Raw genomic sequence first — 27,832 nt, 5'->3', positions numbered from 1 at the left:
GATGTATGGTTTTGTTTTGTTTTTTTTCCTGCCCTTCTGGAGGTATAGCTGTGTGAAGGGTGACATATTATGCAGCTCTTCCTATCCCAGTTGAAAGGTTCTTTCAATCTGTATGCCTAAGCCAGGTGTGGTGGCACACACCTGCAGTCCTAGCTACACAGGAGGCTGAGGTAGGAGGATCGCCTGAGCCCAGGAGGTGGAGGCTGAAGTGAGCTGTGATCATGCCACTGCACTCCAGCCTGGGTGACAAAGCAAGATCCTGTCTCAAAAGAAAAAAAAGGAAAAATCTGCATGTCTAACAAAGAAACCCTTAGAACACTCTTCTTTGAATTTTTCCATTTCTATACAAGAGCAGCAATTTGGTATTGTTGTTGTTTTTCTAAATTGCAAAAGATTTCTTAAAGGTGGCATACTCCATCATGTTAAAGGATCATTTTAAAGAGTTATTTTTCCTGGAAACCAGGAAATTATTGCCCACAGGATTCAGGAATGCTAAGAATGCTGCGCCTCCTCTGTTGCTAAATGGTCTCTGGTACACTTGTAACGTGTGTCCTGGATCTGTGTTTGGAAAGGAAACACAAATGTTTACTTCTACTAAACTCTCACTAAACACAGAACACTTCTGTAACCAAATGTGTGGAGATTTTCCCCACACACCAAGCAATTCTCCAGCAGACACCAACTGGGTATCTTATACCGATTGGGCATCCCTAATCCAAAAATCAGAAATCCAGAATGCTCCAAAATCCAAAATTGTATGCATGCTCACATGAGGTGACACATGGAAAATTCCACACATAACTACTTAATACAAACTTTGTTTCATGCACAAAATTATTGAAAATACCAAGCCAGTGTTCACTTCAGCAGCACAAATGCTAAAATCGGAATGCTACAGAGAAGATCGGCGTGACCCCTGCGCAAGGAGGTCATGCAAATTTATGAAGTGTTTCATATTTTAAATTTTAAAATAAAAAAATGTATACTGGGCTGGGCCCAGTGGCTCACGCCTGCAATCCCAGCACTTTGGGAAGCTGAGACAGGAGAATCACTCGAGGCCAGGAGTTCAAGACCAGCCTGGGCAATATTTCTAGACCCTATCTGTACAAAAAATACAAAAATTTGCTGAGCCTGGTGGCATGTGCCTCTTGTTCTAGCTACTGGGGAGGACAGCTTGAGCCTAGGATGCAGTAAGCCATGATCACACCACTGCTCTCCAGCCTGCATGACACAGCAAGACCCTATCTCTAAAAAATAAATAAATAAAAATTAGAAATACATATTGTATAAAATGACCTTCAGGCTATGTGTATAAGGTGTATATAAACATAAATAAATTTCCTCTTTAGTCTTGGGTCCCATTCCCAAGATACCTCATTATGTAAATTCCAAAATCTGAAAAAAGTCTGAAACACAAAACACTTGTCATCCCAAGCATTTCGGATGAGGGATACTTAACTTGTATAACAACTGTTTACATAGCATTTACATTGTGTTAAGTATTATAAGTACTTAATGGTACTTATAGATGATGACTTAAAGTATACAGGAGAATGTGTGTGGGTTATATGTAAATATTATGGCTTTTTTTTTTTTTTTATCAGAGACTTGACCATCTGAGAATTTTCTTGTGACCTGCCCCTTCCTGAAGCTATCTAGGGGCCTGCCCTAAGTCACTCATTAGCAAAAACTCAGGTGTCATGAAAGAAGGCTCATTATGAATAGCAAAAGACACTCTGTTAGTAAATTCTAAGGATTTCAGGAGCTCTGTAACAGGAACCAAGGTCAAAGACCAAACATGGTTCATATTATACCACAATGCCTTTGTCCTGCAAAAAGATTTGATATATTAAAAACAATTTTGTGGTGTTGGGGAAATATTTTCATTTTAGCAAGGAAGTGGAGAGCATTGCTAGGTCTGATGGCCGGGTACTCCAACTGTACCTTAATTTGGAGATGCAATTAGGTAGCCACCTTTAATTAAAGTTACTTTCTCAGAGTGGGTTCCTTCTACCAGAAGACTGAACTCGTCCATTGTAAATGAATTATATTTTTAACAATGAAGATATATTTCACATGCCATAAAATTAACCATTTTAAATCATATAATTAAATGTTTTTAGTGTATTCACAGAGTTGTGCAAACATCATCACTAATTCCAGAATATTTTCTTTCTTTTTTTTTGAGACAGAGTCTTGCTCTGTCGCCCAGGCTGGAGTGCAGTCGCGTGATCTTGGCTCACTGCAACCTCTGCCTCCCGAGTTCAGGTGATTCTTCTACCTCAGCCTCCCGAGTAGCTGGGATTATAGGTGCCCACCACCACACCCAGCTAATTTTTTGTATTTTTAGTAGAGACGGGTCTTACCATGTTGGCCAAGGTGGTCTCGAACTCCTCATCTCAGGCAATCTGCTAACCTCGGCCTCCCAAAGTGCTGGGATTACAGGTGTGAGCCACCGCAGCTAGGCCCAGAACATTTTCAATACCACAAAGAAGCCCCCTACCTATTAATAATCACCTCCCATATCCATGCCTCCAGCCCCTGGCAACCACTAATCTACATTCTATTTCTTTGGATTTGCCTATTCTGGAAATTCATATTCATATAAATGGGCTCGTACAATACGTGGCCTTTTGTGTCTAGCTTATTTCATTTAGCATCATGTTTTCAAGATTCATCTATGCCGTAGCATGCATCCACATGTCATTCCTTTTTACGGCTGAGTCATATTCCTTTGTGTGGGTATAACAACAATGTGCTTATCCGTTCCTCAGCTGATGGGTATTTGGGTTGTTTCTGTATTTTGGCTTTTATAAACAATGCTGCTATGAACATTTGTGGTCAGGATTTCCTATGGACATATGTTTCCACTTCTCTTGGGCATATACTTGGAAGTGACATTTTTGGGTTACACAGTAACTCTTTTATTGTTTGAAGACCTGCCACACTGTTTTCTGAAGCAGCTGTACCATTTTAGATTCCCAGCAGCAATGCACAGGACCTTTGTACATAAATTCTTCTGTTTGTTTGTTTGTTCGCTTGCTTTTGAGAAAGGGGCTTGCTCTGTCACCCAGGCTGGAGTGCGGTGGTGCAATCTCGGCCCGCTGTAATGTCGGCCTCCTGGGCTCAAGCCATCCTCCCACCTCAGCCTTCCCAGTAGCTGGGACTGCACCACGCCTGACTGTTTTTTTTTTTTTTTTTTTTGGTAGAGATAGGGTTTCCCTGTGTTGGCTGGCCTGGTCTCAAATTCCCGGGCACAAGCGACCCGCCTGCCTCAGCCTCCCACAGTGCTGGAATTACAGGTGTGAATCATCACACTGGCCTGATGTTTAAACTTTTTTTTTTTTGAGATGGAGTTTTGCTCTTGTTGCCAGGCTGGAGTGCAGTGGCACAATCTTGGCTCACTGCAACCTCTGCCTCCTAGATTCAAGCAATTCTTCTGCCTCAGCCTCCAGAATAGCTGGGATTACAGGCATGTGCCCAGCACACCCGGCTAATTTTGTATTTTTAGTAGAGACGGTGTTTTACCATGTTGGTCAGGTTGGTCTTGAATTCCTGACCTCAGGTGATCCACCCACCTCAGCCTCCCAAAATGCTGGAATTACAGGTGTGAGCCATCATGCCTGGCCGTGATTTTTTTTTTTTTTTTTTTTTTTTTGAGACGGAGTCTCGCTCTGTAGCCCAGGCTGGAGTGCAGTGGCCCGATCTCAGCTCACTGCAAGCTCCGCCTCCCAGGTTCACGCCATTCTCCGGCCTCAGCCTCCTGAGTAGCTGGGACTACAGGCGCTGCCACCTCGCCCGGCTAGGTTTTTGTATTTCTTAGTAGAGACGGGGTTTCACCGTGTTAGCCAGGATGGTCTCGGTCTCCTGACCTCGTGATTCACCCGTCTCGGCCTCCCAACCACCGCGCCCGGCCGCCTGGCCGTGATTTTAAAAATTATTTGTAGAGGTGGGGTCTCACTATATTGCCCAGGATGGACTCAGATTCCTAGAATCAAGTAATCTTCTCATCTTGGCCTCCCAAAATCCTGGGATTACAGACATAAGCCCCCGTGCTCAGCCTGTACATAAATTCCACCCCAGCCTCTGTTGGCGTGGTAGAGGGCATTTTCTGACCAGTTTACTGAACATACCTACATCCCTTATGTGACGTGTGCCATTCCTGTTTCCTAAAATTTGTTCTTTGTTTGCTTTAAGTCACTCTTAAATATGTATATATGGTTGAGAAGTGTCCAGAGAGAAACACCTATTGAGTTTTTCATTTCCAGAACTTCCTCCCATACCAGGCCAGGCCAGAGGATAAACACAGCAAGCAGAAGGAATAATAATAAAGAACTAAAGGGCCGGGCATGGTGGCTCACGCCTATAATCCTAGCACTTTGGGAGGCCGAGGTGGGTGGATCACCTGAGGTCAGGAGTTTGAGACCAGCTCCATCAACATGGTGGAACCCTGTCTCTACCAAAAATACAAAAATTAGCTGGGTATGGTGGTGGGTGCCTATAATCCCAGCTACTCGGGAGGCTGAGGCAGGAGAATCGCTGGAATCCGGGAGGCAGAGGCTGCAGTGAGCCGAGATTGAACAACTGCACTCCAGCCTGGGTGACAGAGCCAGACCCTGTATCAAAAAAAAGAAAAAAGAAAAAAAGAATGAAAGGAGCCACCACCAACACTCTGACCTAGAGGAAAAGGGGAGACGCTCATCTCAGAAGGGGGCCCACGTGCTGTTTAACTTCAGGGTCAGCCGCCCAGCCGAGGCTTACTCTGCGCTGGCTTGGGAATTTGAAATGTTGCAGTGAAAACCCACTCATCCTCAACAGAGAGGAGGAGGGACCCCCCTGAGGACAAAGGATGGAGCACACACCCTTGGGATTCCCAGAGGGAGGCCTTCCCACCCTAAAAAAGCTCTGAACAGTGAAGGGACCTAGGTTGGGACCAAACTGGACAATAAAACTGATTTGAGCTGGGCACGATGCAATGGCTCAAGCCTGTCATCATCCCAGCACTTTGGGAGGCCGAGGCAGGCGGATCACTTGACGTCAGGAGTTTGAGACCTGCCTGGCCAACATGGTAAAACTCTCTCTCTACTAAAAATATAAAAATTAGCCTTGCTTGGTGGCAGGCGCCTGTAGTCCCAGCTACTCAGGAGGCTGAAGCAGGAGAATCGCTTGAACCCGGGAGACAGAGGTTGCAGTGAGCCAGATTGCGCTACTGCACTCCAGCCTGGGTGACAGAGCCAGACTCCGTCTCAAACAAAAATAAAAATACATAAACAAACAAACAAACAAACAAATAAATAAATAAAAACTGTGATTTCCCCTTAGAAAGGAAAACCCCCAAAGAAGATGGTTCTGTGTACATTGCTTGGTTCTTTCTCTCTTGCAGCTGTCGGAGGAAGGGGAGATCGTAGATCTGCTGCTGATGAAAATATTCAGTTTCCTGGGCATTAAGTGTAAGAGAGAGGAGCCTGAAAGCAGCAGGGAGCAGCCTGGGTCCCTGTCCCAGACTCGCCGCTCTCAACCAGCACAAGCTTTGCCCAAGGTCTAAGCTGTTTGTTCACACGCCACCGTTTATGAATGGGGACGCCCAGGGCCTCGGACCTGCACTTACCAGTAACTCCGTAGTCTCTCTAGGTCATAGCTTTTGTGTCCATTGAAGAATTACCAAGCCCAGCAAGTAAAAAAAATTAGAATAACAGAGACATATATAAAATTGCCAATACTATGAGAGCTTCTTTGTTCAAATGTATTTCCTCTTATTAGGAATAAAACAAATATTACCTGGAGTTTGGAAAAACAATTTCCTCCACAGACTAATTATTTCGTCTTTTTGTCCATTGGGGATTGCTTTTGAATGATTCTAGGTCAGGGCTTCTCAAACTGTCCGAGAGATGCTAATGGATGCTGTATTAGTTTCCCAGAACAAAGTGTCACAAACTGAGTAGCTTAAAACAACAGAAATGTATTCTGTGCTGGCTCTGGAGCCTGGAAGTCTGCAATCAAGATGTTAGCAGTGGCCGGGCGCAGTGGCTCACGCCTATAATCCCAGCACTTTAGGAGGCTGAGGCGTAAGGATCACTTGAGGCCAGGAGTTTGAGAGCAGCCTTGCCAACATGGTGAAACCCTGTCTCTACTAAAAATACAAAAATTAGCCAGGTGTGGTGGTAGACACCTGTAGTCCCAGCTACTCAGGAGGCTGAGGCAGGAAAATCACTTGAACCTGGGAGGCGGAGGTTGCAGTGAGTCTAGGTGGCACCGCTGTACTCCAGCCTGGGTGACAGAGCAAGACTCTGTCTCACAAAAAAAAAGAAGAAGAAAGAAAAGAAGGAAAAAAGATGTTGGCAGTGCCATGCTCCCTCTGAGGGCTGTAGGGAAGAATCCTTCTTGCCTCTTCCAGCTTTTGGGGTTGGCCAGCAAGCCTTGGTATCCCTCGGCTTCTAGATGCATCACTCCCAGATGGGAAGAAGCTTGCTGAGAGCCCGTGTTCCTTCTCCTCTTCTCAGGACAACAGCCATATTGGATTAGGGGCCCACCCTAGTCAAGGGTGACCTCATCTGAACTAATTATAATACATCTGCAGGGATCCTGTTCTCCAATATGGTCACATCTGAAGAACTGGGACTTAGGACTTTGGCATATCTCTTTAGGAGCCACAATTCAATCCAGAACAGGTGTCATTCCTCCAAAAATATCTCTGAGTCAAATAAATATGGGGAATACTGGGTTATAAAAGTTTTCTGTTTTTGTTTGTTTGTTCGTTTAAGATAGGGTCTCACTCTATTGCCCAGGCTGAAATGCAGTGGCATGATTTCAGCTCACTGCAACCTCTGCCTCCTGGGATCAAGCGATTCTTGTGCCTCAACTTTCCCAGCATCTGGGACGACAGGCACACAAAACCATGTCTGGGTAATTTTTGCATTTTTTTGTAGAGACGGGGTTTCACCATGTTAACCAGGCTGGTCTTGAACTCCTGGCCTCACCTGATCTGCCCACTAGGCCTCCCACAGTGCTGGGATTACAGGCGTGAGCAATTGCACCCAGTCTATCGTATTGTTATAAGAGGAAAAGATGTCTATCAGCTCAAAGAGATGAATGAGCCCCTCTCAAAACACCTGGAAGAAAAAACAAAACCACCTGCAATTTTCCGGTGCTTATACTAAATGGGCAATGAGATGACCTTTAAAATCTCAAACCAGGAGGTTACAAAGATTATTAGGTTGAAACGGGAAAAAAATTTTCACTGTCTTCAATGCTTTTTACCAAAAAAAAGCACACCTCGTATTTTTTGGTGGAAGGGCCTGTTTGTAGCCCATATGTTGATGTTGATGTGCGATCTTTTTCTTTCCATCATGAGTTAGTGGAGCTGAGAATAAATATGTTAGGGGGTAAGTGGCTTGATGCTGCACTGGCTTGTAATGAAACAACAATAGAAAACAAAATCTTGACATTAGAGAAGATAGCCAAGATCTGTAGGGCAGCGTAGAGCAGTGTGATCCAGTCAATGAAGGCAAGTGGAGCAGAGCTTAAGAGCAGTTGCTGGCCGGGCACAGTGGCTCATGCCTGTAATCCCAGCACTTTGGGAGGCCAAGGGGGCAGATCGCTTGAATACAGGAGTTCAAGACCACACTGGGCAATATAGCAAGACCCTGTCTCTACAAAGTTTTTTTTAAAAAAAATTAGCTGAGCATGGTGCTGCACTCCTGTAGTCCCAGCTACTCAAGAGGCTAATGTGGGAGGATCATCTGAGCCTGAGAGGTAGAGGCTGCAGTGAGCCGTGATATTGTCACTGCCCTCCAGCCTGGGCAACAGAACGAGACCTCATCTCAAAAAATAAAAAAAAAGGCCAGGCGCAGTGGGTCACGCCTGTAATCCCAGCACTTTGGGAGGCTGAGGCAGGCGGTTCATGAGGTCAGGAGTTTGAGAACAGCCTGGCCAACAAAGTAAAACCCTGTCTCTACTAAAAATACAAAAATTAGTCGGGCATGGTGGCGCGTGCCTGTAGTCCCAGCCACTCAGGAGGCTGAGGCAGGAGAATCGCTTGAACCTGGGAGGCAGAGGTTGCAGTGAGCCAAGATCACGCCACTGCACAGAGCTAGACTTCGTCTCAAAAAAACAAAAAAGAGAACAATTGCTTTCTAATCAGCCTAGAGGCCAAGGTCTACTACTGCTACCTAGGAGCTACTTAAGCCACAAAACGCCTCCCTGATCCCACTGCTGGGAAGTGCCTTAACCTCTGAGTCTCATCTATGAAATAAGCGTAACATCTGCCAGAAAGAGGTTTGGAGAGGATTAAAAAGATGTTTGCATAGTGCCAAGCACATAGCAAAGCCTCAATAGACGGGAATGATTTGCTCAAAGAAAAGTGGGCATGACGGCCCTTGCAAGCCACTGCATAGATGTGGTGGCAACCCTAAGTTCATAGCAGGGCAGAAGCTCAGTGCAACAACATATGGCTCCCCAAACACACACACACACACTCCACGGTGTGCACCCTGTGGTACTGTTTGAGGTGTTTGAACAAGAACAACTCCATCTTGAATATGGGCTGGGCAAAATGAGGCTGAGACCTGGTGGGCTGCATTCCCAGGAGGTTAGGCATTCTTTTTCTTTTTCTTTTTTTTCTGAAGAAGAGTCTCGCTCTGTCACCCAATCTGGAGTGCAGTGGTGTGATCTCAGCTCACTGCAACCTCTGCCTCCCAGGCTCAAGTGATTCTCATGCCTCAGCCTCCTGAGTAGCTGGGATTACAGGCACCTGCCACCATGCCTGGCTAAATTTTGGATTTGTAGTAGAGACGGGGTCTCTTCTTTTTGGCCAGGTTGGTCTCAAACTCCTGATCACAAGTGATTCACCTGCCTCGCTTAGTCACAGGATGAGCTAGGGTTGGCACAAGATACAGGTCATAAAGGCCCTGCTGATAAAATAGGATGCCGTAAAGAAGTTGGCCAAAACTCACCAAAACCAAGATGGCAACCTCTGGTAGTAGGCCTCACTGCTCAGTATATGCTAATTATAATACATTAGCATGTTAAAACAACACTCCCACCAGCCTCATGACAGTTTACAAATGCCATGGCAACGTCCAGAAGTTACCCTATAGTCTAAAAAGTGGAGGAACCCTTAGTTCTAGGAAATCCCTGCCCCTTTTCTGGAGAATTCTTGAATAATCCACCCCTTGTTTAGCATAAAATCAAGAAATAACTATTAAGTATACTCAGTTGAGCAGCCATACTGCTGCTCTTTCTACGGAGAAGCCATTCGTTTTTTTCTTTACTTATCTAAGAAACGTGCTTTCACTTTATAGACTCGCCCCAAATTCTTTCTTGCATGAGGTCCCAGAGCCCTCTCTTGGGGTCTGGGTTGGGAGCCCTTTCTGGTAACAGTACTAAAGGTGTGTGTGGAGCTTAAGGTATTTTTCACAACAGTATTTATTTGCTGACTCATGGCCACTCTATAAAATCTGTGTTAAAGGTGAGGTCTTTCCCAGAACCTAATTTTTTCCTGACTTCTTGGGTTGGGATGATGACTTCAGTTTTTCTCGGAAGGCTTTGGTCACACGGCTGGCTGATGAAACAAGGAGTTGTGCACACTGGGTCTCAGCTCTCTGCGTTTTGAATATTTCTGCATTAGTGACTGGCTTGGGTCCAGTCTCCACCAAGAAGGCACTTCTGACCCTTGGACAAGTCTTTATTCCTCTTTAAGTAAGCTTCTGGATTCTGCCGGTCCTGTTTGGGGTCCCTGGGACTCTTTGAGACAGGAACGATACAGAGTGGTTGCAGGAGAATAGAAACTTCCAGGCTGCAGTTCTACCTAACAAAAGGAAACTGTTGAAATAGCTACGCAAGCTATGGGCTGATAAGACCCTGAAAAACCAGGGTGTGGGCTAAGCTGGCTAAAACCAACTGGACCCAACGTGGCGCTGGCTTTGACCTAGGCTTCACCTGGTACTCATTAACATACTAAGTCACACACCCACTGGCACCATGACAATTCCGGGAACACCCATATTTGGTGTAAAAAAGGGTGGTACCACAGTTCTGAGAAGTCTCCACCTTATTCCAGAAACGTTCGTGCATATCCATTTCTTAAAGAAACCCATAAAGACGGAAACCCCAAGCCCCGTTGTGTGGCCCTCTCTTGAGTCCGCCCTTTCTTGAGTGTGTACTTTCCAATAAATCTCTGTACTTTCACGATTTTCCGACTTGTTCTTGAATTCCTTCGTGTGGTGGTGAAACTACCTTTGCAAAATTATGCCTGAGACAATGAGACAGATCCACAGGTGGAAAGGTAACCACGCCTGGGGCTAGGCCCCGCCCCCTCCTCCGGGGAGCCCAATCATACCCGGGCCCGCCGCGCTAGTCCCCGCCCCTCAGTGCTGCCTCTTCCGGGCCTCCGGTTATTCCCCCATATCCACGCCCCTCTTACGCCCCTCTTGCGCGCCGCCGTATCCGAGGTTGCGCCAAGCCCTGGAGTCTCCGGCCTCCGCGTGCTGGCCAATCAGACCTTGCCTCGCCCCCTCGCCTGGGAGTCTCCGCCCTCCGCACTCTGCCCAATCAGGCTCTGTCCCGCCCCCGCGGCACCGCCTCCGCGCCTCTGTCCAGCCGGCTTGCTCCGGCCACTAACTGCCCCTCCCCGCCCCGCCTCCCGGCGCGGGTGGCCGAGGCGTAGCGCTGCGACCCCCGTCCCTGCGAACATGGCGCTGCGAGTGGTGCGGAGCGTGCGGGACCTGCTCTGCACCCTGCGCGCGGTCCAGTCACCCGCCGCGCCCTGCCCGCTGAGGCCCTGGCAGTTGGGGGCGGGCGCCGTTCGGACACTGCGCACGCGACCCGCTCTGCTCTCGGGTAAGCGCGGCGGACAAGTGGGCGGCTGCTTCCTCCCCGCCTGGGCTGCTTGTCCCGGGCCCAGCTGGACTCGGAGGACGCCTGGGCCCCGCTCCTGAGCCACCGGTGCGGAGCGAGCACGGACCCTGCCCTTTTCTTACTTCTGTTGGGATCCCCGGCTCTGCGGCTGCTTCTCCCTCTTAAGTAGCGGGAGGTCCCGCGAGCAGCCTTTGCCCTAGGGGTTGCCTGCCGCCGGGAGGGGAGGCCTGCGGGACGCCGAAGCTGGGGTGGCCCGGCCGGTCCCGCGGGCAGGTCGGCCGCTTGCTGCAGAAGCCAGGCACGTGTCGCTTAAGCGTCCAGTGGCCTTAGTTTATCTCCCATCTGCGTACATCGTTGAGACCCCAAATGGGGAGGCCTTTAGTTTACTAAATGGACCGTTACTGAGAACTCCGAAGTAAAATTAAAGCAGAAGCGCTTATTAAAATTAAAGCACCAGGCCGGGCGCGATGCCTCACGCCTGTAATCCCAGCACTTTGGGAGACCGCGGCGGGCGGATCACGAGGTCAGGAGATCGAGACCATCCTGGCTAACAGGGTGAAACCCCATCTCTACTAAAAATACAAAAAATTAGCCGGGCGTGGTGGCATGTGCTTGTAATCCCCGCTACTTGGGAGGATGAGGCCGAATCACTTGAACCCGGGAGGCGGAGGTTGCAATGAGCCGAGATCGCGCCACTGCACTCCAGCCTGGGCGACAGAGTGAGACTTTGTCTCAAAAAAAGAAAGTAATTATTTACCTAATCTATGCACTTCTTTCTGTCGGGCCAAGGGTTAAAGGAGAATTGTACTAATCATTATCTTTAGCCTAAACAGCATGCTTATTAAAATAAAGACTTAGGACTTTGAGTCACTGCAACTTCTGCCTCCCAGGTTCAAGTAATTTTCCTGCCTCAGCCTCCCGAGTAGCTGGGATTACAGGTGCCCGCCACCATACTTGGCCAATTTTTGTATTTTTAGTAGAAACGGGGTTTCACCATGTTGGCCAGGTTGCTCTTGAACACCTGATCTCAGGTGATCTGCCCGCCTCGGTCTCCCAAAGTGCTGGAATTACAGGCGAGAGCCACTGCGCCTGGCCAGGACTGAGGGGTATTGAGCTTAGTAATGTTGCTGTCTCCCTCTAAAATGAGTGTCACAGCAGCCTTAATCCTAAAATTATCTTCACAGGTGGGCAAGATGGCAAGGTCAAAGATGGTAGTCTCAGGTAACATTTATAGTGGTCTGGCACTTACTTTGAAAAGGTGTATTAGCTTCAGACTGCTCATAATTGGCATATAACTGGTGAGTTCTAGACTTGTAACAGAGTGAGAGAATTAAGTGTTATAGACAACTGTATACCATCTATTTTGCTCAGAATCCTCTTAATAAACTTTAAAAGATCATTTTATTCTGCAGCATGATTTTTTTTTTTTTTTTTTTTGAGACGAAGTTTTGCTCATCGTCCAGGCTGGAGTGCAGTGGTGCAATCTCAGCTCACTGCAACCTCCGCCTCCCAGGTTCAAGTGATTCTCCTGCCTCAGCCTCCCAAGTAGCTGGGATTATAGGCATGAACCACTACACCCAGCTGATTTTTGTATTTTTAGTAGAGACGTGGTTTCACCATGCTGGCCAGGCTGGTCTCGAACTCCTGACCTCAGGTGATCTGCCCGCCTCGGCCTCCCAAAGTGCTGGGATTACAGGCATGAGCCACTGTGCCTGACCTGCAACATGATAATTTAAGGGGAAAAAAAATTATTTTTCTCCCAAAGTGTTAGCATTACAGGCGTGAGCCACCATGCCCAGCGATTTTTTTTTTTTTTTTGAGACTGAGTCTTGCTCTGTTGCTCAGGCTGGAGTGCAATGGCGTGATCTTGGCTGCAACCTCTGCCTCCTGGGTTCAAGCAATTCTCGTGCCTCAGCCTCCCAAGTAGCTGGGATTACAGGCATGTGCCACCACACCTGGCTAATTTTTGTATTTTTTTAGTAGAGATGGGGTTTCATCATGCTGGCCAGGCTGGGCTCAAACTCCTGACCTCAGGTGATCTGCCCGCCTTGGCCTCCCAAAGTGCTGGGATTACACGCATGAGTCACTGTGCCTGGCCTGCAACATGATAATTTAAGGGAAAACAAATTATTTCATTCCCTCAGCTTTTGAGTGCTTGCTATGTGGCAAGCACTGTATTTAGAATTGGGAAAACAAATGAAAATAGGATAAACCCTGCTGTTTCTTGCTTGGTACACAGTCTACTGCCTGGGGAGACTGACAGATGAACTCTCTAGCATGTTCAGCACTGTGAGTGTGGTGGGGAATAGTGGTGTAAGGTACCGTGAGAGCATGCTGACTGGCCCAGGAACCCAGGCTTGGTTAGACAAGCGTTTGGGCAGGAACGGGCTTCCAAATCTAGACCTGAAGTAGTTAGTAAAGGTGGTAGGGAGAGTCTTTCAGTCAGAACACAGTGTACAGGTCTTAAACCTTCTTACCTGAACATCAGATTGACCTGAAACATTCAGTTCTTTGAAGTGGAATGAAACAAAGTAAATTTCTTAGTGACACCTTTTTTGACTTCTTCCACTGAAGGGTATGAACTTTAAAAAGTTTCATAATTAGGGGGAAAAGAAAGCAATATTAAATTACATACTTGGCCAGGTGCGGTGGCTCACACACTTTGAGAGGTTGAGGTGGGAGGATTACTCAGCCCAGTATTTGAGACCGGTCTGGACAACATAGTGAGACCACCCCCCATCTCTACAAACATAAAAAATAAAAATAATAATTATACACTCTACTTATGTTGTGCTGCATATCAAAGCTGAAACCAAAGCAACTGAATGCTGTTTTGAGTACAACTATCTTTTGGGTAAGGGGTAAAATGAGCCAGTGAGGCCTTTTTGAGTTAACCATTTTCCTATGAACTTATGTCACGTTGTTTTTGGAAAAATACTTGGTGTCAGAATATGAAATATATTTAATATAGCATATGCTTTTTAAAAAATATCCTCTAAGGCAAGTACTTTGAACTTTATATCCTAAATAACTCTTTTTACATCTCTTGAACATTAGGCAGCCTTTCTTTTTTTTTTTTTTTTTTTTAAATTTTATTTTTGAGATGGAGTCTCGCACTGTCACCCGGGCTGGAGTGCAGTGGCGCAATCTTGGCTCACTGCAACCTCCGCCTCCCAGGTTCAAGCGATTCTCCTGCCTCAGTCTCCCAAGTGCTGGGATTACAGCTACTCAGTCTGCCTCAGTAGCTGGGATTACAGGTGCCCACCACCACACCCAGCTAATTTTTTTGTATTTTTAGTAGAGACGGGGTTTCACCAAGTTGGCCAGGCTGGTCTCGAACTGCTGACCTTGTGATTTGCCTGCCTCAGCCTCCCAAAGTGCTGGGATTACAGGTGTGAGCCACCACGCCCGGCCTGGGCGGCCTTTCTTTCAGGATTCCCTGAATCGTTTGACCATATCTTTAGAGAAGTGCTCAGTAAGTCAAGGGCTGAACCTGTCCAGTGAATGATGAGCAGAGCTTCACTTTCCACCAACTCATGGCTTAGCTCTGAGGAGACTGTTGAGTTCTGATGTTAGTTTTCTTCTTTAAGTGATGGTAGTACTGTCTTCAAGGTCAGGCTTGAATTTGATTAAAGTAGAATTTTAAGAACTTAGTCATATTATAGTTGTTTCAGGAGGTCAGTTTCATTCCTATAAAATTTTACTTTATAACCCAAGCTGCAGTGAAGCCCTCTTAGGTCAACTCTGCCTAAAGAGGCACCTTATTATTGTTATTATTTCTTAGGTTAAATAGATTCTTATACGTGCCATCTTTATGCTATCTCCCTAAACCTCATCACCCCAAATCTGTCTTCAGAGGGACAGATTTTTTTTTTTTCTGAAAGACAGACCAGTAATAGTTAAGTATACATTTGAAATATGCTCCAAAATTTTCTTTTGTGATTTAGGCTAAGTAATGTTAAAGCAAATAATCCAGTCTCCAAAAGATGCACACGGCGTTCAGATCAAGCCATCTTTGCTTAAATGGTACTGCTGTTTCAATGCGTCATCTCTATACACGATCTTCGTTCTTTCCTGGGCCATGTACTATTTAAAGGTAGCGTCAACAGGTCAGACACAAATTCTGGGAAAGTCTTTTGAAAGGAATGATAATGAAAAGTGCTTCTTAAGAAGTAATGCTGCTGCTTTTCTGAAATATTGGTCTTCTGTTTTAGTGCGTAAATTCACAGAGAAACATGAATGGATAACAACAGAAAATGGTATTGGAACAGTGGGAATCAGCAATTTTGCACAGGTATTGGATTATATTGAAATATTTGTGACAGTATGCTCTTGCATAATTTGCTTTATCTCTACGTTTAAAAAAGTGTTTAGGCCGCGTGAGGTGGCTCATGCCTGTAATCCTAACACTCTGGGAGCCTTAGGCAGGAGGATTGCTTGAGGCCAGGAGTGCAAGACCAGCCTGGTCAACATAGTAAGACCCCATCTCTACTAAAAGTTAAAAAAAAATTAGCCTGGCATGGTGGCTTATGCCTGTGGTCCCAGCTACTCCGGAGGCTAAGGCAAGAGGATTGCTGGAGCCCAGGAGGTTGAGGCTGCAGTGAACCATGATCATGTCACTGCAAATTACAAAAATTAGCTGGTCCTGGTGGTGCACACCTGTAATCCCAGCCACTCAGGAGGCTGAGACAGGAGAATCACTTGAACCTGGGAAGCAGAAGTTGCAGTGAGCCGCGATCACACTACTGCACTCTAGCCCGGGTGACAGAGTGAGACTCCATCTCAGAAAAAAAAAAAAAAAGAAAAAAAAAGAAAACCAACCAGAGTTGAATTAAGTAAAACGTAGTTAGGGCATTATGTGGTATTTTAAGAGATGTTGCAAGCTTAACACTAAAAGTAGGAAACATCTTATTCAAGAAGGAAATGTGTGTGTTTTGTACTGGGCATTTAAGGAAAGAAGAAAAAGAAGAGCAGGGTGTTACCAGCATTTTGTGGGTCCAGTGATACACACATGACCAGCGGGATGGGAAGAAAGAAAACCTCAATAGGCACAGATTACCAAAGGGAAGGCTTTTATTTAGCCCATCTTTTCTCTGTAATTTCCCCTCAATTCCATATGGCAATAATGTTTAAGAGAAAATGAGAAGCCAAATACTAGCGTGGTCAGTGATTTTCAACTGGATGTATGTATTGGGTGAGGCGGGGAAGGGGGATGTTAACTGATGGGAATATAGTCATGTGTCACTTAATGATGGAGCTGTGTTCTGAGAAATGCCTCCTAGGGGATTTCGTCCTTGTGTGAGCCTCCTGGGTGCCCTTACACACACCTAGATGGTACAGCCTATTACACACCTTGGCTGTATGGTACAGTCTTTGCTCCTGGGCTGCAAACCTGTACAGCATGTTACCGTACTGAATACTGTAGTCAATCGTAACACAATTGTCTATCAAAACATAGCAAAGGTGCAGTAAAAATATGGTTCAGGTTGAGCATCTTTAATCCCTGAAATAATCCAAAAATCTGAAACTTTTTGAGCACCAACATGACTCTCAAAGAAAATGCTCATTGGAGCATTTTGGAATCCAGGATCTTGGATGAGGAGTGCTCATCTGTTAAGTATAATGCAAGGATTCCAAAATCTGAAATCCAAAACACTTCTGGTCCCAAGCATTTTGGATAAGTGATACTAACTATATGATAATTTCATGGGACCACTGTCGTGTATGTGGTCTGTTGTTGACCAAAACGCCATTAGGCGGCATGTGACTGTACAAAATTCCTCAGACATGTAAGATTCTTCTGTGTTGAGAATCACTGACAATTCTATCTTCCTTGGCATCTCTGTATACCTACTGTGAGGCTCTGTATTGGGTATTTTTTGAGATGTTGTGTAAGATGTCGTCCTTACCTCCTAGAGTTTATTTGTGAGGGGCATTACCTCCATGGGAATGACTTGCAAACATTACATGATGACATCGGAACGGTGGGGTTGTAATTTACTTACCTGATGGAGAGACCACTTCTTTCTGGAGTCAAGGACTTCAGGGAGTACAAGGCGTGAGGACTGTGATTTGTAGAATCAGTGAGCAGGATTTCAGCAAATGCATCGGGGGCAATGGTGTACATAAAACTGCAGAGGTGGAAGAACACCAAATATGTTCATGCTCAGAAGAGCTAGTAGTGTTTGCCGGGTGCAGTGGCTCACACCTGTAATCCTAGCATTTGGAAGGCCGAGGCAAGTGGATCATCTGAGTCAGAAGTTCAAGACCAGCCTGGCCAACATGGTGAAACTGCGTCTCTAGCAAAAAATTTTTAAAAATTAGTTGGGCGTGGTGGGGGGCACATGTAATCCCAGCTACTTGGGAGACTGAGGCAGGAGAATCACTTGAACCTGGGAGACAGAGGTTGCAGTGAGCTGAGATCAGGCCACTGCACTCCAGCCTGGGCAAAAAGAGAGAAACTCTGTCTCAAAACCAAACAAAACAAAGAGCTAGCAGTGTTGTCTGGGGCATGTGGCTTTTGTCAGGTTGCTAAAGCCTGTGAGCCAAATCAGGCTGGTGGCTGGTCTCTTGCAGCTCCTGAGTTGAGAATAGTTTTTTAAAATCATTTTATTTTACTTATTTTTGGAGAACAGTCTTGCTATATTGCCCAGGCATGTTTCGAACTCCTGGGCTCAAGCTATCCTCCCACCTTTGCCTCCCTGAGAGCTGGGATTACAGGCACGAGTCACCGCACCCAGCCATTTATTTTTATTCTTGACATGGAGTCTTGTTCTGTCGCCAAGGCTGGAGTACAGAGGCGCAATCTCAACTCACTGCAACCTCTGTCTCCCAGGTTTAAGTGATTCTCCTACCTCAGCCTCCTGAGTAGCTGGGATTACATGTGCCCACCACCACGCCCGGCTAATTTTTGTATTTTTATTAGAGACTGGGTTTCACCATGTCAACCGGGCTGGTCTCATACTTCTGACCTCAAGTGATATGCCCACCTTGGGCCTCTCAAAGTACTGGGATTACAGGCGTGAACTACCATGCCTGACCAAGTAGTTTTTACATGTTTAAAGGATTTTAAGGAAAACCCAAGAATGTAGCCCCTCAAGTATAAAATATGTACTAAATCTTAATTATAGAGGATTCAGTGTTTTGCTTGTTCTGTTTACTGGAGGGTTTAGTTTTAATTTCTTAGAGATTTTTGGTTTTGTCTTGTTTTATTTAGGAAGCATTGGGAGATGTCGTTTACTGTAGTCTACCTGAAGTTGGGACAAAATTGAACAAACAAGGTGAGTGTTGTTAGGATCTTGGAATGATCCATGCCATGAATTTTCTTTACCTCATCTTTACATTGAATAGTAAATTGTTTGTACCCTGGATTAATTAGAGTGTTTTTGTTTGTTTGTTTGTTTGAGACAGTCTCGCTTTGTTACCCAGGCTGGAGTGCAGTGGCACCATCTCGGCCCACTGCAACCTCCGCCTCCCGGGTACAAGTGATTCTTGTGTCTCAGGCATGTGCCACCACTCCCAGCTAATTTTTGTATTTTTAGTAGAGACGGGGGTTCCCCATGTTGGCCAGGCTGGTCTCGAACTCCTGACCTCGAGTGATCACCTGCCTCGGCCTCCCAAAGTGCTGAGATTACAAGTGTGAGCCACCGTGCCCAGCCAATTAGAGTGCTTTTGACCCAAGTAGTAGGCTGGTGCAAAAGTAATTGCTACTTAGGAGGCTGAGACAGGAGAATTGCTGGAACCTGGGAGGCGGAGGTTGCAGTGAGCCGAGATCCCATCACTGCACTCCAGCCTGGGCGACAGAGCAAGACTGCTTCAAAAAAAAGAAGAAGAAAAAAAGTCTATTAATATCAATATGTTAGATAATGTCCTTAAACTAATGAGTACCCTTTTAAGACATTCTGCTAAAGGTAGTTTTTTAACTTGATGTAAAATCTACATACAGTGAAATGCATGGACCAGAAATGTACAATTCAGTGAGTTTTAACAAACGTATACACTTGAATAAACCTTCCCAATCAAATAGATGACATCTTCTCTCGTTTCTACACCATAGGTTAATTTTCCCTATTCTTTAACTTTATTTGAAAGGAATCACACAGTGTGTGTTACCTTTGGCCGCTTTTGGGGTTTACCGAGCTTCTTGAATCTGTAGATTGAATTTTTTTTTTCCATTAAATTTGGAGACTTCTTTTTTTAGTCAAGATTTCTTTCTCTTCTCACTTCATTCCTTTTGTCTTCTCTGATTTGAGACGTGTTCGTCAGATCACTTGATACTGTCCTATAGGTCCCTAAGACTGTTAACTTTTCAGCCTTTTTTTAAACTGTTCTTTTTTTCCTTCTTCTTTTTTTGAGATGGAGACTTGCTCTGTTGCCCAGGCTGGAATGCAGTGGTGCAATACTGGCTCACTGCAACCTCCGCCTCCCAGGTTCAAGCAATTCTCCTTTTTCAGCCTCCCTAGTAGCCGGACTACAGGCACACACCACCACACCAGGCTACTTTTTTTTTTTTTTTTTTTTTGAGTTTTTGATAGAGACGGGGTTTCACCGTGTTGGCCAGGCTGGTCTTGAACTCCTGACCTCAAGTGATCTACCTGCCTTGGCTTCCCAAAGTGCTGGGATTACTAACTGTAATCATATTTTATGTTTTCATATATGTTTATATTTTATGTTTTCAAGTCACTGACTTTTAACATTTATAATAGTGTTTTTTTGTTTTTGAGATGGAGTCTCATGCTGTCACCCAGGCTGGAGTGGGTGACATGTCCAGCTGATTTTTTTGTATTTTAGTAGAGACCATGTTGGCTAGGCTGGTTTCAAACTACTGACCTAAGGTGATCTGCCTGCCTAGGGCTCCTAAAGTGCTGGAATTTCAGGCATGAGCCACCATGCCTGGCCCAGAGCTTATAATTGTTATCTGCACCACGCCCGGTCCAGAACTTATAATTGTTATCTGCAGGAAGGTGGTCTGATACAAGGTACTTCACTGTCACTGGAACATTCTAAAGTTTTCATTTTGTTTTTTTCTGAGCCACAGCTAAGTTGCAAGAACACTGAGTTTTACTGAACCTACACACATCTGGCATTCAGGCACATCACCATTTGTTATTCACTGTGTCCGGGACACACAGATAGGTCCACTTTGTTGAGACAATACATACCCTTCTGGTGGGTTATTACAGCATGACAAAACGTATGGTTTTATTTTTAATTAAAGAAATTTAGGCCAGGCGTATTGGCTCACGGTTGTAATCCCAGCACTTTGGGAGGCTGAGGCGGGTAGATCACAAGGTCAGGAGTTCAAGACCAGCCTGGCCAACACAGTGAAACCCTGTCTACTAAAAATATAAAAATTAGCTGGGCGTGGTGGTGTGGGCCTGTAATCCCAGCTACTCGAGAGGCTGAGGCAGGAGAATCGCTTGAACCTGGGAGGCGGAGGTGGCAGTGAGCCGAGATTGCGCCATTGCACTGTAGCCTGGCGACAGAGCGAGACTCCGTCTCAAAAAAGAAAAAAAAAAAGAAATTTGGAATTTTAAAATCATAGCTATATGATAGGAATCTACTTTTCCATATTTTATGTTTTCTGGTCACTGACTTTTAACATTTCATGTTTTCTTTATTTTTTTTTTCCATTTAGATGAGTTTGGTGCTTTGGAAAGTGTGAAAGCTGCTAGTGAACTCTATTCTCCTTTATCAGGAGAAGTAACTGAAATTAATGAAGCTCTTGCAGAAAATCCAGGACTTGTAAACAAATCTTGTTATGAAGATGGTAAGCTTTTGCTAGAAATTTCTCACAGTTAATATTTTATCTAGAATTTAAAGCAAGCTTAGCTGATTGTGACTTCATCTTTTTCTACTTCTTGGTACTAAATAGAGATGTTCTGCTTTAAAAGGAAAACAGAGGTTAGTTGAATACATAAAGTTATGTTTAAGATTTCTGGCTAGGCGCAGTGGCTCACACCTGTGCTCCCAGCACTTTGGGAGGCCAAGGTGGGTGGATTGCTTTAGTCCAGGAGTTGGAGACCAGCTGGGCACCATGGTGAGACTCTGTCTCTATAGAAAGACAAAAATTAGCTGGTTGTGGTGGAATGTGCCTGTAGTCTCAGTTGCTAGGGAGGCTGAAGTGGGAGAATTGCTTGAGCCTGGGAGGTCAAGGCTGCAGTCTGTAGTGAGCCAAGATCGCACCACTCCACTCCAGCCTGAATGACAGAGCAAGACCGTCTCAAAAAAAAAAAAAAAAAAAAAAAGATCTCTGGTGATAAAAGCATTACCTTATTTTGCAGGGTTCTTGATATCAGTTGTAGATTCTTTGGTTTGGTGTAAACACCTGCAAAGTACTTTTTCAGACATAAAGCAGCCACTCATATTGTGTGACACGGACACGGGAGATAACAAAATAATAATATATTCTACATTAATTTTTGGTTTTCTCACATTTTCATCCTTACAATCTAATGAGGTAAGCTAACAGCAATTTTCTCTATTTTGTAGATGAATAGAGGCTCCAAAGGATTTATCTGTCAGGGTCACATGGCTGATAAATGGCAAAGTTAGGATTAGATTGTAGTTCTCTTTTGCCTGTCACCTAGTCCTTCTAATTACTACTGCTTTCTAATCCCATTAACCTCAGTAGTTAGTGTTCGATTTGTTAAAGATATGCCTGGCCTTTTATATTTGGATCATATATTTAAGGACTTATTTTTTTGAGACAGTCTCCCTCTGTCGCCTAGGCTGGAGTGCAGTGGCATGATCTTGGCGCACTGAAACCTCCCCTTCCCAGGTTCAAGCACTTCTCCTGCCTCAGCTTCCCAGTAGCTGGGATTGCAGGGAACCGCCACCATGCCCGGCTAATTTTTCTGTTTTTGGTAGAGATGGGGTTTCACTGTGTTGGCCAGGCTGGTCCAGAGCTCCTAGCCTCAAGTGATTTGCCTGCCTTGGCTTCCCAAAGTACTGGGATTACAGGCGTGAGCCACCGTGCCCAGCCCCTAAAGATTTAAATGTCATTGTCTGATACTTATTACAACCTAAGAGTTCTTAATTTATTATGGTGGAATCTATTCTAGCTATAATTATTTTCATTTGTTATATACAAGTATTTTAATTCTTAAGGCTAAAATTTAAAGTTCCATGAACAAATATGTATAGTTTTTGTAAAGAATACGAGATTGAGGCACTCAAATTTATTTTACATTTTGGATGAATCTGACTTTAAAAAGTTAATGTGGAATATAAGGTTGTTTTTTGGTTGCAGGTTGGCTGATCAAGATGACACTGAGTAACCCTTCAGAACTAGATGAACTTATGAGTGAAGAAGCATATGAGAAATACATCAAATCTATTGAGGAGTGAAAATGGAACCCCTAAATAAACTAGTATGAAATACCGCAACCCAGCAGATTGTCTTAAATTAGTGGTGGATAGAAGACTTAGAATAGCAACTTATAGCATTACCAATGGGGAAGAAAAAAACTACTGTTAACGCTGCTAATGAAGGAAAATGTCCTTTAACTTTGTAATGATTATAGATTTTAGACTAGGCTCTAGTGTTCAGAATTCATTATATTATCCATGGTAAAAACTAGTTTTAAAAATTACATAATTCAAAGATAACGTTGTTATTCTTAAGCCTTATATAATATTGTAACTTGCCTGGATTTGGGATGAAATACTTAATGACCTTTCCATTGGAAATAACTGGGAGTGAAGAGGTTTTTGTTGCTTGTACAGTGTTAGATGACACACCACTATCTTGATTTTGCAATACACTGCATTTGCTGGTGCTATTTTTATACGGTGAAGCAACAGCTTTGCAGCAAAATAATAAAATACTTCTTCGTTAATCATGTTTTTTTGTTTTGATGTTAATATTTCATTTAGTGACTCTGCTAGCATTTGTGAAAGTGCTAACTTTAACTTAGGGAAAGTTACTTTTTTTTTTAAAGGAAATTTAAGCCAGACAATGAAAAGCTCCAAGAAAATGTTTCCTTTAGTCACAAATCTGGTTTTTCTTAAGCCAAGATCACCTTTAACATAATAAAAAATAAATCACCAACTTTGACTTTCTATCATGTGAGGTCCGAAGAAAGAAGAGGAAAGACAAAGGAAGGTGGAAGTTTTGATCAGTATAGCACATAGTATTTTTAAGAAGTTAAACCACATTCAGGTTTCCACTTAAGTCATGGGAATAAAAGTGGACACAGATTGAAGCTTTATGAGCTCAGATAATGGACTTTGATAGTGAGTATTCTTTGCAACTTAAGCATATTTAGAGTGCCAAAAGGTATTTCCAAGTAGCTAATATGTAGCATACTCTAACCAACTGTAATATGCTGACAGTATTGGGGTGGGGGGGTCTATATGAACATGCACATATATATATACACATACAGAGCGAGAGGAGATAAACTCCTGTATCATTTTCTCAGTTACTAGAGGAAAAGAGAAGTATTCATATAGTACCACCTTCTGGTGATGAACAAACAGCAAATAGAAGGACCTAGCGAAAGTAGGTAGGTAAATAACAACATACAAATCTTTCCTGCTCCTCAGATGAAGAAACTGTTCGTTCCAAGACTCTGCCAGTAGCCATATCACTGCTGAACTATATCTTTGTACCCTTATCCAGAAAGTACTGGCCAGGCGTGGTGGCTCACGCCTGTAATCCTACCACTTTGGGAGGCCGAGTTCGGTGGATCTCTTGAGCCCGGGAGTTTGAGACCAGCCTGGGCAACATGGTGAAACCCCATCTCTACAAAAATACAAAAATTAGCCTGGAATGGTGGCATGTACCTGTGGTCCCAGCTATTTGGGAGGCAGGTAGGATCAGTCTGGGAGGTCAAGGCTGCAGTGATCACACCACTGTACTCCAGCCTGGGTGACAGTGAGAACATGTCTCAAAGTATCCAAGGTATCCTGGATGATTATCTATATTGTATAATTATCAATCAGGTTAATTGATCTGTCTGCTTAGAAAATAGATGGGGATGGCTGGGGGCGGTCCCAACACTTCGGGAAGCCGAGGCGGGTGCATCACTTGAGGTTGGGAGTTCGAGACCACCGTGATCAACATGGAGAAACCCTGTCTCTACTAAAAATACAAAATTAGCTGGGTGTGGTGACCTGTAATCACAGCCGCTCAGGAGGCTGAGGCAACAAGAGCGAAACTCTGTCTCAAAAAAAAAGAACAAAAAAGAAAATAGGCCAGGCGCGGTGGCTCACGCCTGTAATCCCAGCACTTTGGGGCCGAGGCGGGCAGATCACAAGGTCAGGAGATCGAGACCATCCTGGCTAACACAATGAAACCCTATCTCTACTAAAAATACAAAAAATTAGCCAGGCATGGTGGTATGCACCTGTAGTGCCAGCTATTTGGGAGGCTGAGGCAGGAGAATCGCTTGAACCCAGGAGGCGGAGGTTGCAGTGAGCCGAGATCACGCCACTGCACTCCAGCCTGGGCGACAGAGTGAGACTTCGTCTTAAAAAAAAAAAAAAGAAAATACGTGGGGATGAGTAATTACATACATTTACCTTTTTGTTTTGAAAGTTCTCTAGACACATTGATTATTACCATCGTTTCACAGGTATGAAAGGTGATAGGATAAGAAATTTGTTAAATAGTTGGGTGGTCGTAGTAATGATTTTCACATTTCCTGGTCTACTCTCAGTCCCTTAGCAAATTTTACTATAAAAATATTTAAATGGGGCCGGGCGCAGTGGCTCATGCCTGTAATCCCAACACTTTGGGAGGCCGAGGCGGGCGGATCATGAGGTCAGGAGATCAAGACCATCCTGGCTAACACGGTTTCACACGGTTTCAAAATAGCCAGGCGTGGTGGCAGTCGCCTAGAGTCCCAGCTACTCGGGAGGCTGAGGCAGAAGAATGGCATGAGCCCAGGAGGCGGAGCTTGCAGTGAGCTGAGATCGTGCCACTGCACTCCAGCCTGGGGGGCAGAGCGAGACTCTGTCTCAAAAAAAAAAAAAATTTCTTTTTTTTAAATGGGAATCTCTGGGTAGAGGGGGAAGATGAATGTTCTAAATAAAGGTGGGAAGCAAAAGTGGCCATTCTAAAGTATTAAAGTCCATGAGTGGTTATAGTCTCTGAAGAAGGTGGGCAGTTTATTTTCCTTTTTCCTCCTAAAGACACACATACTTGCTCTGTAACAACTCTTTTTTCAAAGAGTAGAACATATGGCAACTTGCTGTTCCACTATTTAGAACACAGAGCCAAATCTGTCATTTATATCACAGTGCTGCCAAAAATACAGGCTTTGAATGGCCCTCCAAATTGACTGAATCCAGGGAATTTAATTTTCATGACCTCATATTCCTTTTGAATGGTTTTGGCATTAATAGAGCAGATTAATAAAAGTTTTGAAGAAAGCTTTCTAGTAACTAAAATGAGAAACTGAATAGGTTACCCAGGAAGTGTTAAATTTTTTTTCTGGTATCACCTCCCAGGTGGTTTAGTTGTTAACTTTAGGGTTTGTTTGTTTTTTTTGTTTTTTTTTTTTTTTGAGACAGAGTCTCACTCTTTTGCCCAGGCCAGAGTGCAGTGACACCGTATTGGCTCGTTGCAACCTCCACCTCCCAGGTTCAGGCAATTCTCCTGCCTCAGCCTCCAGGATAGCTGGGAATACAGGCACCCAGACCACAACCATGCCCGGCTAATTTTTGCATTTTTAGTAGAGATGGGGTTTCTCCATGTTGGCCAGGCTGGTCTCGAACTGGTGACCTCAGATGATCCACTCGCCTTGGCCTCCCAAAATGCTGGGAGTACAGGTGTGAGTCACTGCGCCCGGCCAGCTTTAGGTTTTAATAAACCACTAGGGAGCTCTGCATGGCCATACTACTATGAAAATGAGGCTGGTCGTTCAGATCAGTTCCTCAGCAAATCAGAATTTCTGAATTTTTCCAATTTCTGTAGATTTTCTGGGGCTACTAAAAAGAGAACAATTTAAAGAATTATGCTAACTACAAGTGTGTCTTTTTTACAGTATTCTTTCAGACCAAATCACACCTTCCTTCCCATCCTTAGAGACGTGCCTTTCTTTACACCAGGATTAAATTCGTCTTTCTTCCCTGCAGTAGGCCTTTCCTGCCACCCAGGCTGGAGTGCAATGGCACGATCTCGGCTCACTGCATGCACCTCCCAGCTTCAGGTGATTCTCCCACCTCAGCCTCCTGAGTAGCTGGGATTACAGGCGTCCATTACCATGCCCAGCTAATTTTTCTATGTTTGGTAGTAATGGGGCTTTGCCATGTTGGCCAGGCTGGTCTTAAACTTCTGACCTCAAGTGATCCACCCACCTCATCCACCCAAAGTGCTAGGATTACAGGTGTGAGCCACCGCATCCACCGATCCCCCTTTAATTTAAAAAAATAGATATGGGGTCTTGTGACAGTTCCCAGGCTGGTCTCAAGTGATTCTCCTGCCTTAGCCTCCCCTGTGAGTAACTGGCACTACAGGCGCAAGCCACCACTCCTGGCTTTTTTTCTTTAAAATAAATTTTATGTGTTAGAGGAAGTTTACATTCACAGCAAAATTGAGAAGGTACAGTTCCATATGCTTCCTTTCTCTGTTTTTGCAAATTGGGATCTTACTACAGTAGAGTTTCTGGTATCTTGACTCAATCTCTGTTGACTTTTTATAAACATAACTAGCCTAACCCTTGTCCCTTCATGTTTCCACTCAATCATGCTATTGGGCTTTTACCTGCTAAATGCAGGAGTCGTTGGTGTGAAGGAAGTCACTTTCTAGATCCTCCAACTTCCCCCATGTACTTGCTGTTAGGTTGTTGAATTAATATTCATTTAGCAAATCTTAAGACTTTTGGTATACTTTCCAGAAACTTTTTTCTAATTTGCAAGGTCTTGTACTGTTTCCCAGGCTGGAGTGCAGTGACACAATCATAGCCTACTGCAACCTTCAATTCCTGGGCTCGAGGGAGCCTCCTGCCTCAGCTGGGATTCCAGGTGTGAGCCACGGTGCCCAGCTGTTTTCAATAGATGTGAAGGAAGACCAAAACAAATTGTCAACTGATAAAACATTTAAATGTTTTTGGTTAATACTTACTAGCTTGAGATACTACTATAATAAAACCCCTTTTAGTTGCAACTTCCTATTTATGTGGACAAGGTACCTAAGCTTACACGTATGAAAAAAATTGGAATAGAATTATATATGAATCCGTCTCACTGGAGCAATCACGGTGCTAGAGAACTCAGATACCGATTTTTTTTTTTTTTGAGACTGAGTTTTGCTCTCCAGGCTGGAGTGCAGTGGTATGCTCTCAACTCACTGCAACCTCCGCCGCCCGGGTTCAAGCCATTCTCCTGCCTCAGTCTCCCAAGTAGCTGGGATTACAGGTGCTCGCCACCACACCCGGCTAATTTTTGTATTTTTAGTAGACAGGGTTTCGCTATGTTGTCCAGGGTGGTCTCGAACTCCTGACCTCAGGTGATACACCCGCCTCGGCCTCCCAAAGTGCTGGAATTTCAGGCATGAGCCACCGCGCCCGGCCTAGATACCGGTTTTCTACAGCAGAAGTAGTCACACTTTCTAAAGCAGAGGGCTTTGGAGTCAGACCCGAGCTGGAGTGAAGGATGCCTTGCGATCTCTCTTCAGCAAGCTGTTGTTTTAGGGACGTGGGGCCACTTTCCTTTATTTGTATAAAAGATGCCAGTGCCCACTTCAGAGCTGTGCAGCTCCGGGCCAGAAGTTCAGCGAGTGTCCGTCGGCCCGGTGCTGTCACGTAAGTGGGCTCTTTGAGGTTCACAACGCGTCCTCCCGTGACGTTCTGGGCCTGTGAAGTTTGTGTCCATGGGAAACGCGCACGGCGGTTCCTCAGGGGGCCGAGGGAGACCCTGGCATCTACTAAACATCCTAGCAGGCAAAAGGGCGCTCCCACGGAACTCGCCGGCCCGAGGGCCCGGGTACGCCTCCACCTCCACCATCTCAGACCCTCATACGTTGGCCCTT

The 27,832-nt window shown here is 44.9% G+C and overlaps 2 protein-coding genes and 1 non-coding gene across 3 annotated transcripts in view; all 3 read left to right on the top strand.

Moving 5' to 3' along the window:
- PKD1L2 (polycystin 1 like 2) overlaps positions 1-5,783 on the top strand; it is a 108,166-nt gene extending 102,383 nt beyond the window's left edge. The window contains exon 43 of the mRNA XM_025370608.1: positions 5,384-5,783. Coding sequence (XP_025226393.1) covers positions 5,384-5,545 — 162 coding nt within the window. The 3' untranslated portion in view covers positions 5,546-5,783. The remainder of the gene's footprint in view (positions 1-5,383) is intronic.
- LOC112614933 lies at positions 855-961 on the top strand. The gene has a single exon (XR_003117228.1). It is a non-coding gene; the product is annotated as a U6 spliceosomal RNA (small nuclear RNA).
- Positions 5,784-10,606: 4,823 nt separating the features above from the next.
- On the top strand, positions 10,607-23,074 carry GCSH (glycine cleavage system protein H). Its single transcript, XM_025370503.1, has 5 exons — positions 10,607-10,836; positions 15,069-15,148; positions 18,071-18,134; positions 20,492-20,623; positions 22,106-23,074. Exons 1-5 carry the CDS (start codon positions 10,689-10,691, stop codon positions 22,201-22,203), a joined length of 522 nt encoding a protein of 173 aa, XP_025226288.1. The 5' UTR covers positions 10,607-10,688; the 3' UTR covers positions 22,204-23,074.
- Positions 23,075-27,832: the final 4,758 nt, after the last annotated feature.

The sequence above is a fragment of the Theropithecus gelada genome, chromosome 20, assembly GCF_003255815.1.
Source record: "Theropithecus gelada isolate Dixy chromosome 20, Tgel_1.0, whole genome shotgun sequence".
In the NCBI taxonomy this organism is placed as follows: Eukaryota; Metazoa; Chordata; class Mammalia; order Primates; family Cercopithecidae; genus Theropithecus; species Theropithecus gelada.
This window is presented reverse-complemented; position numbering and strand designations above follow the sequence as displayed.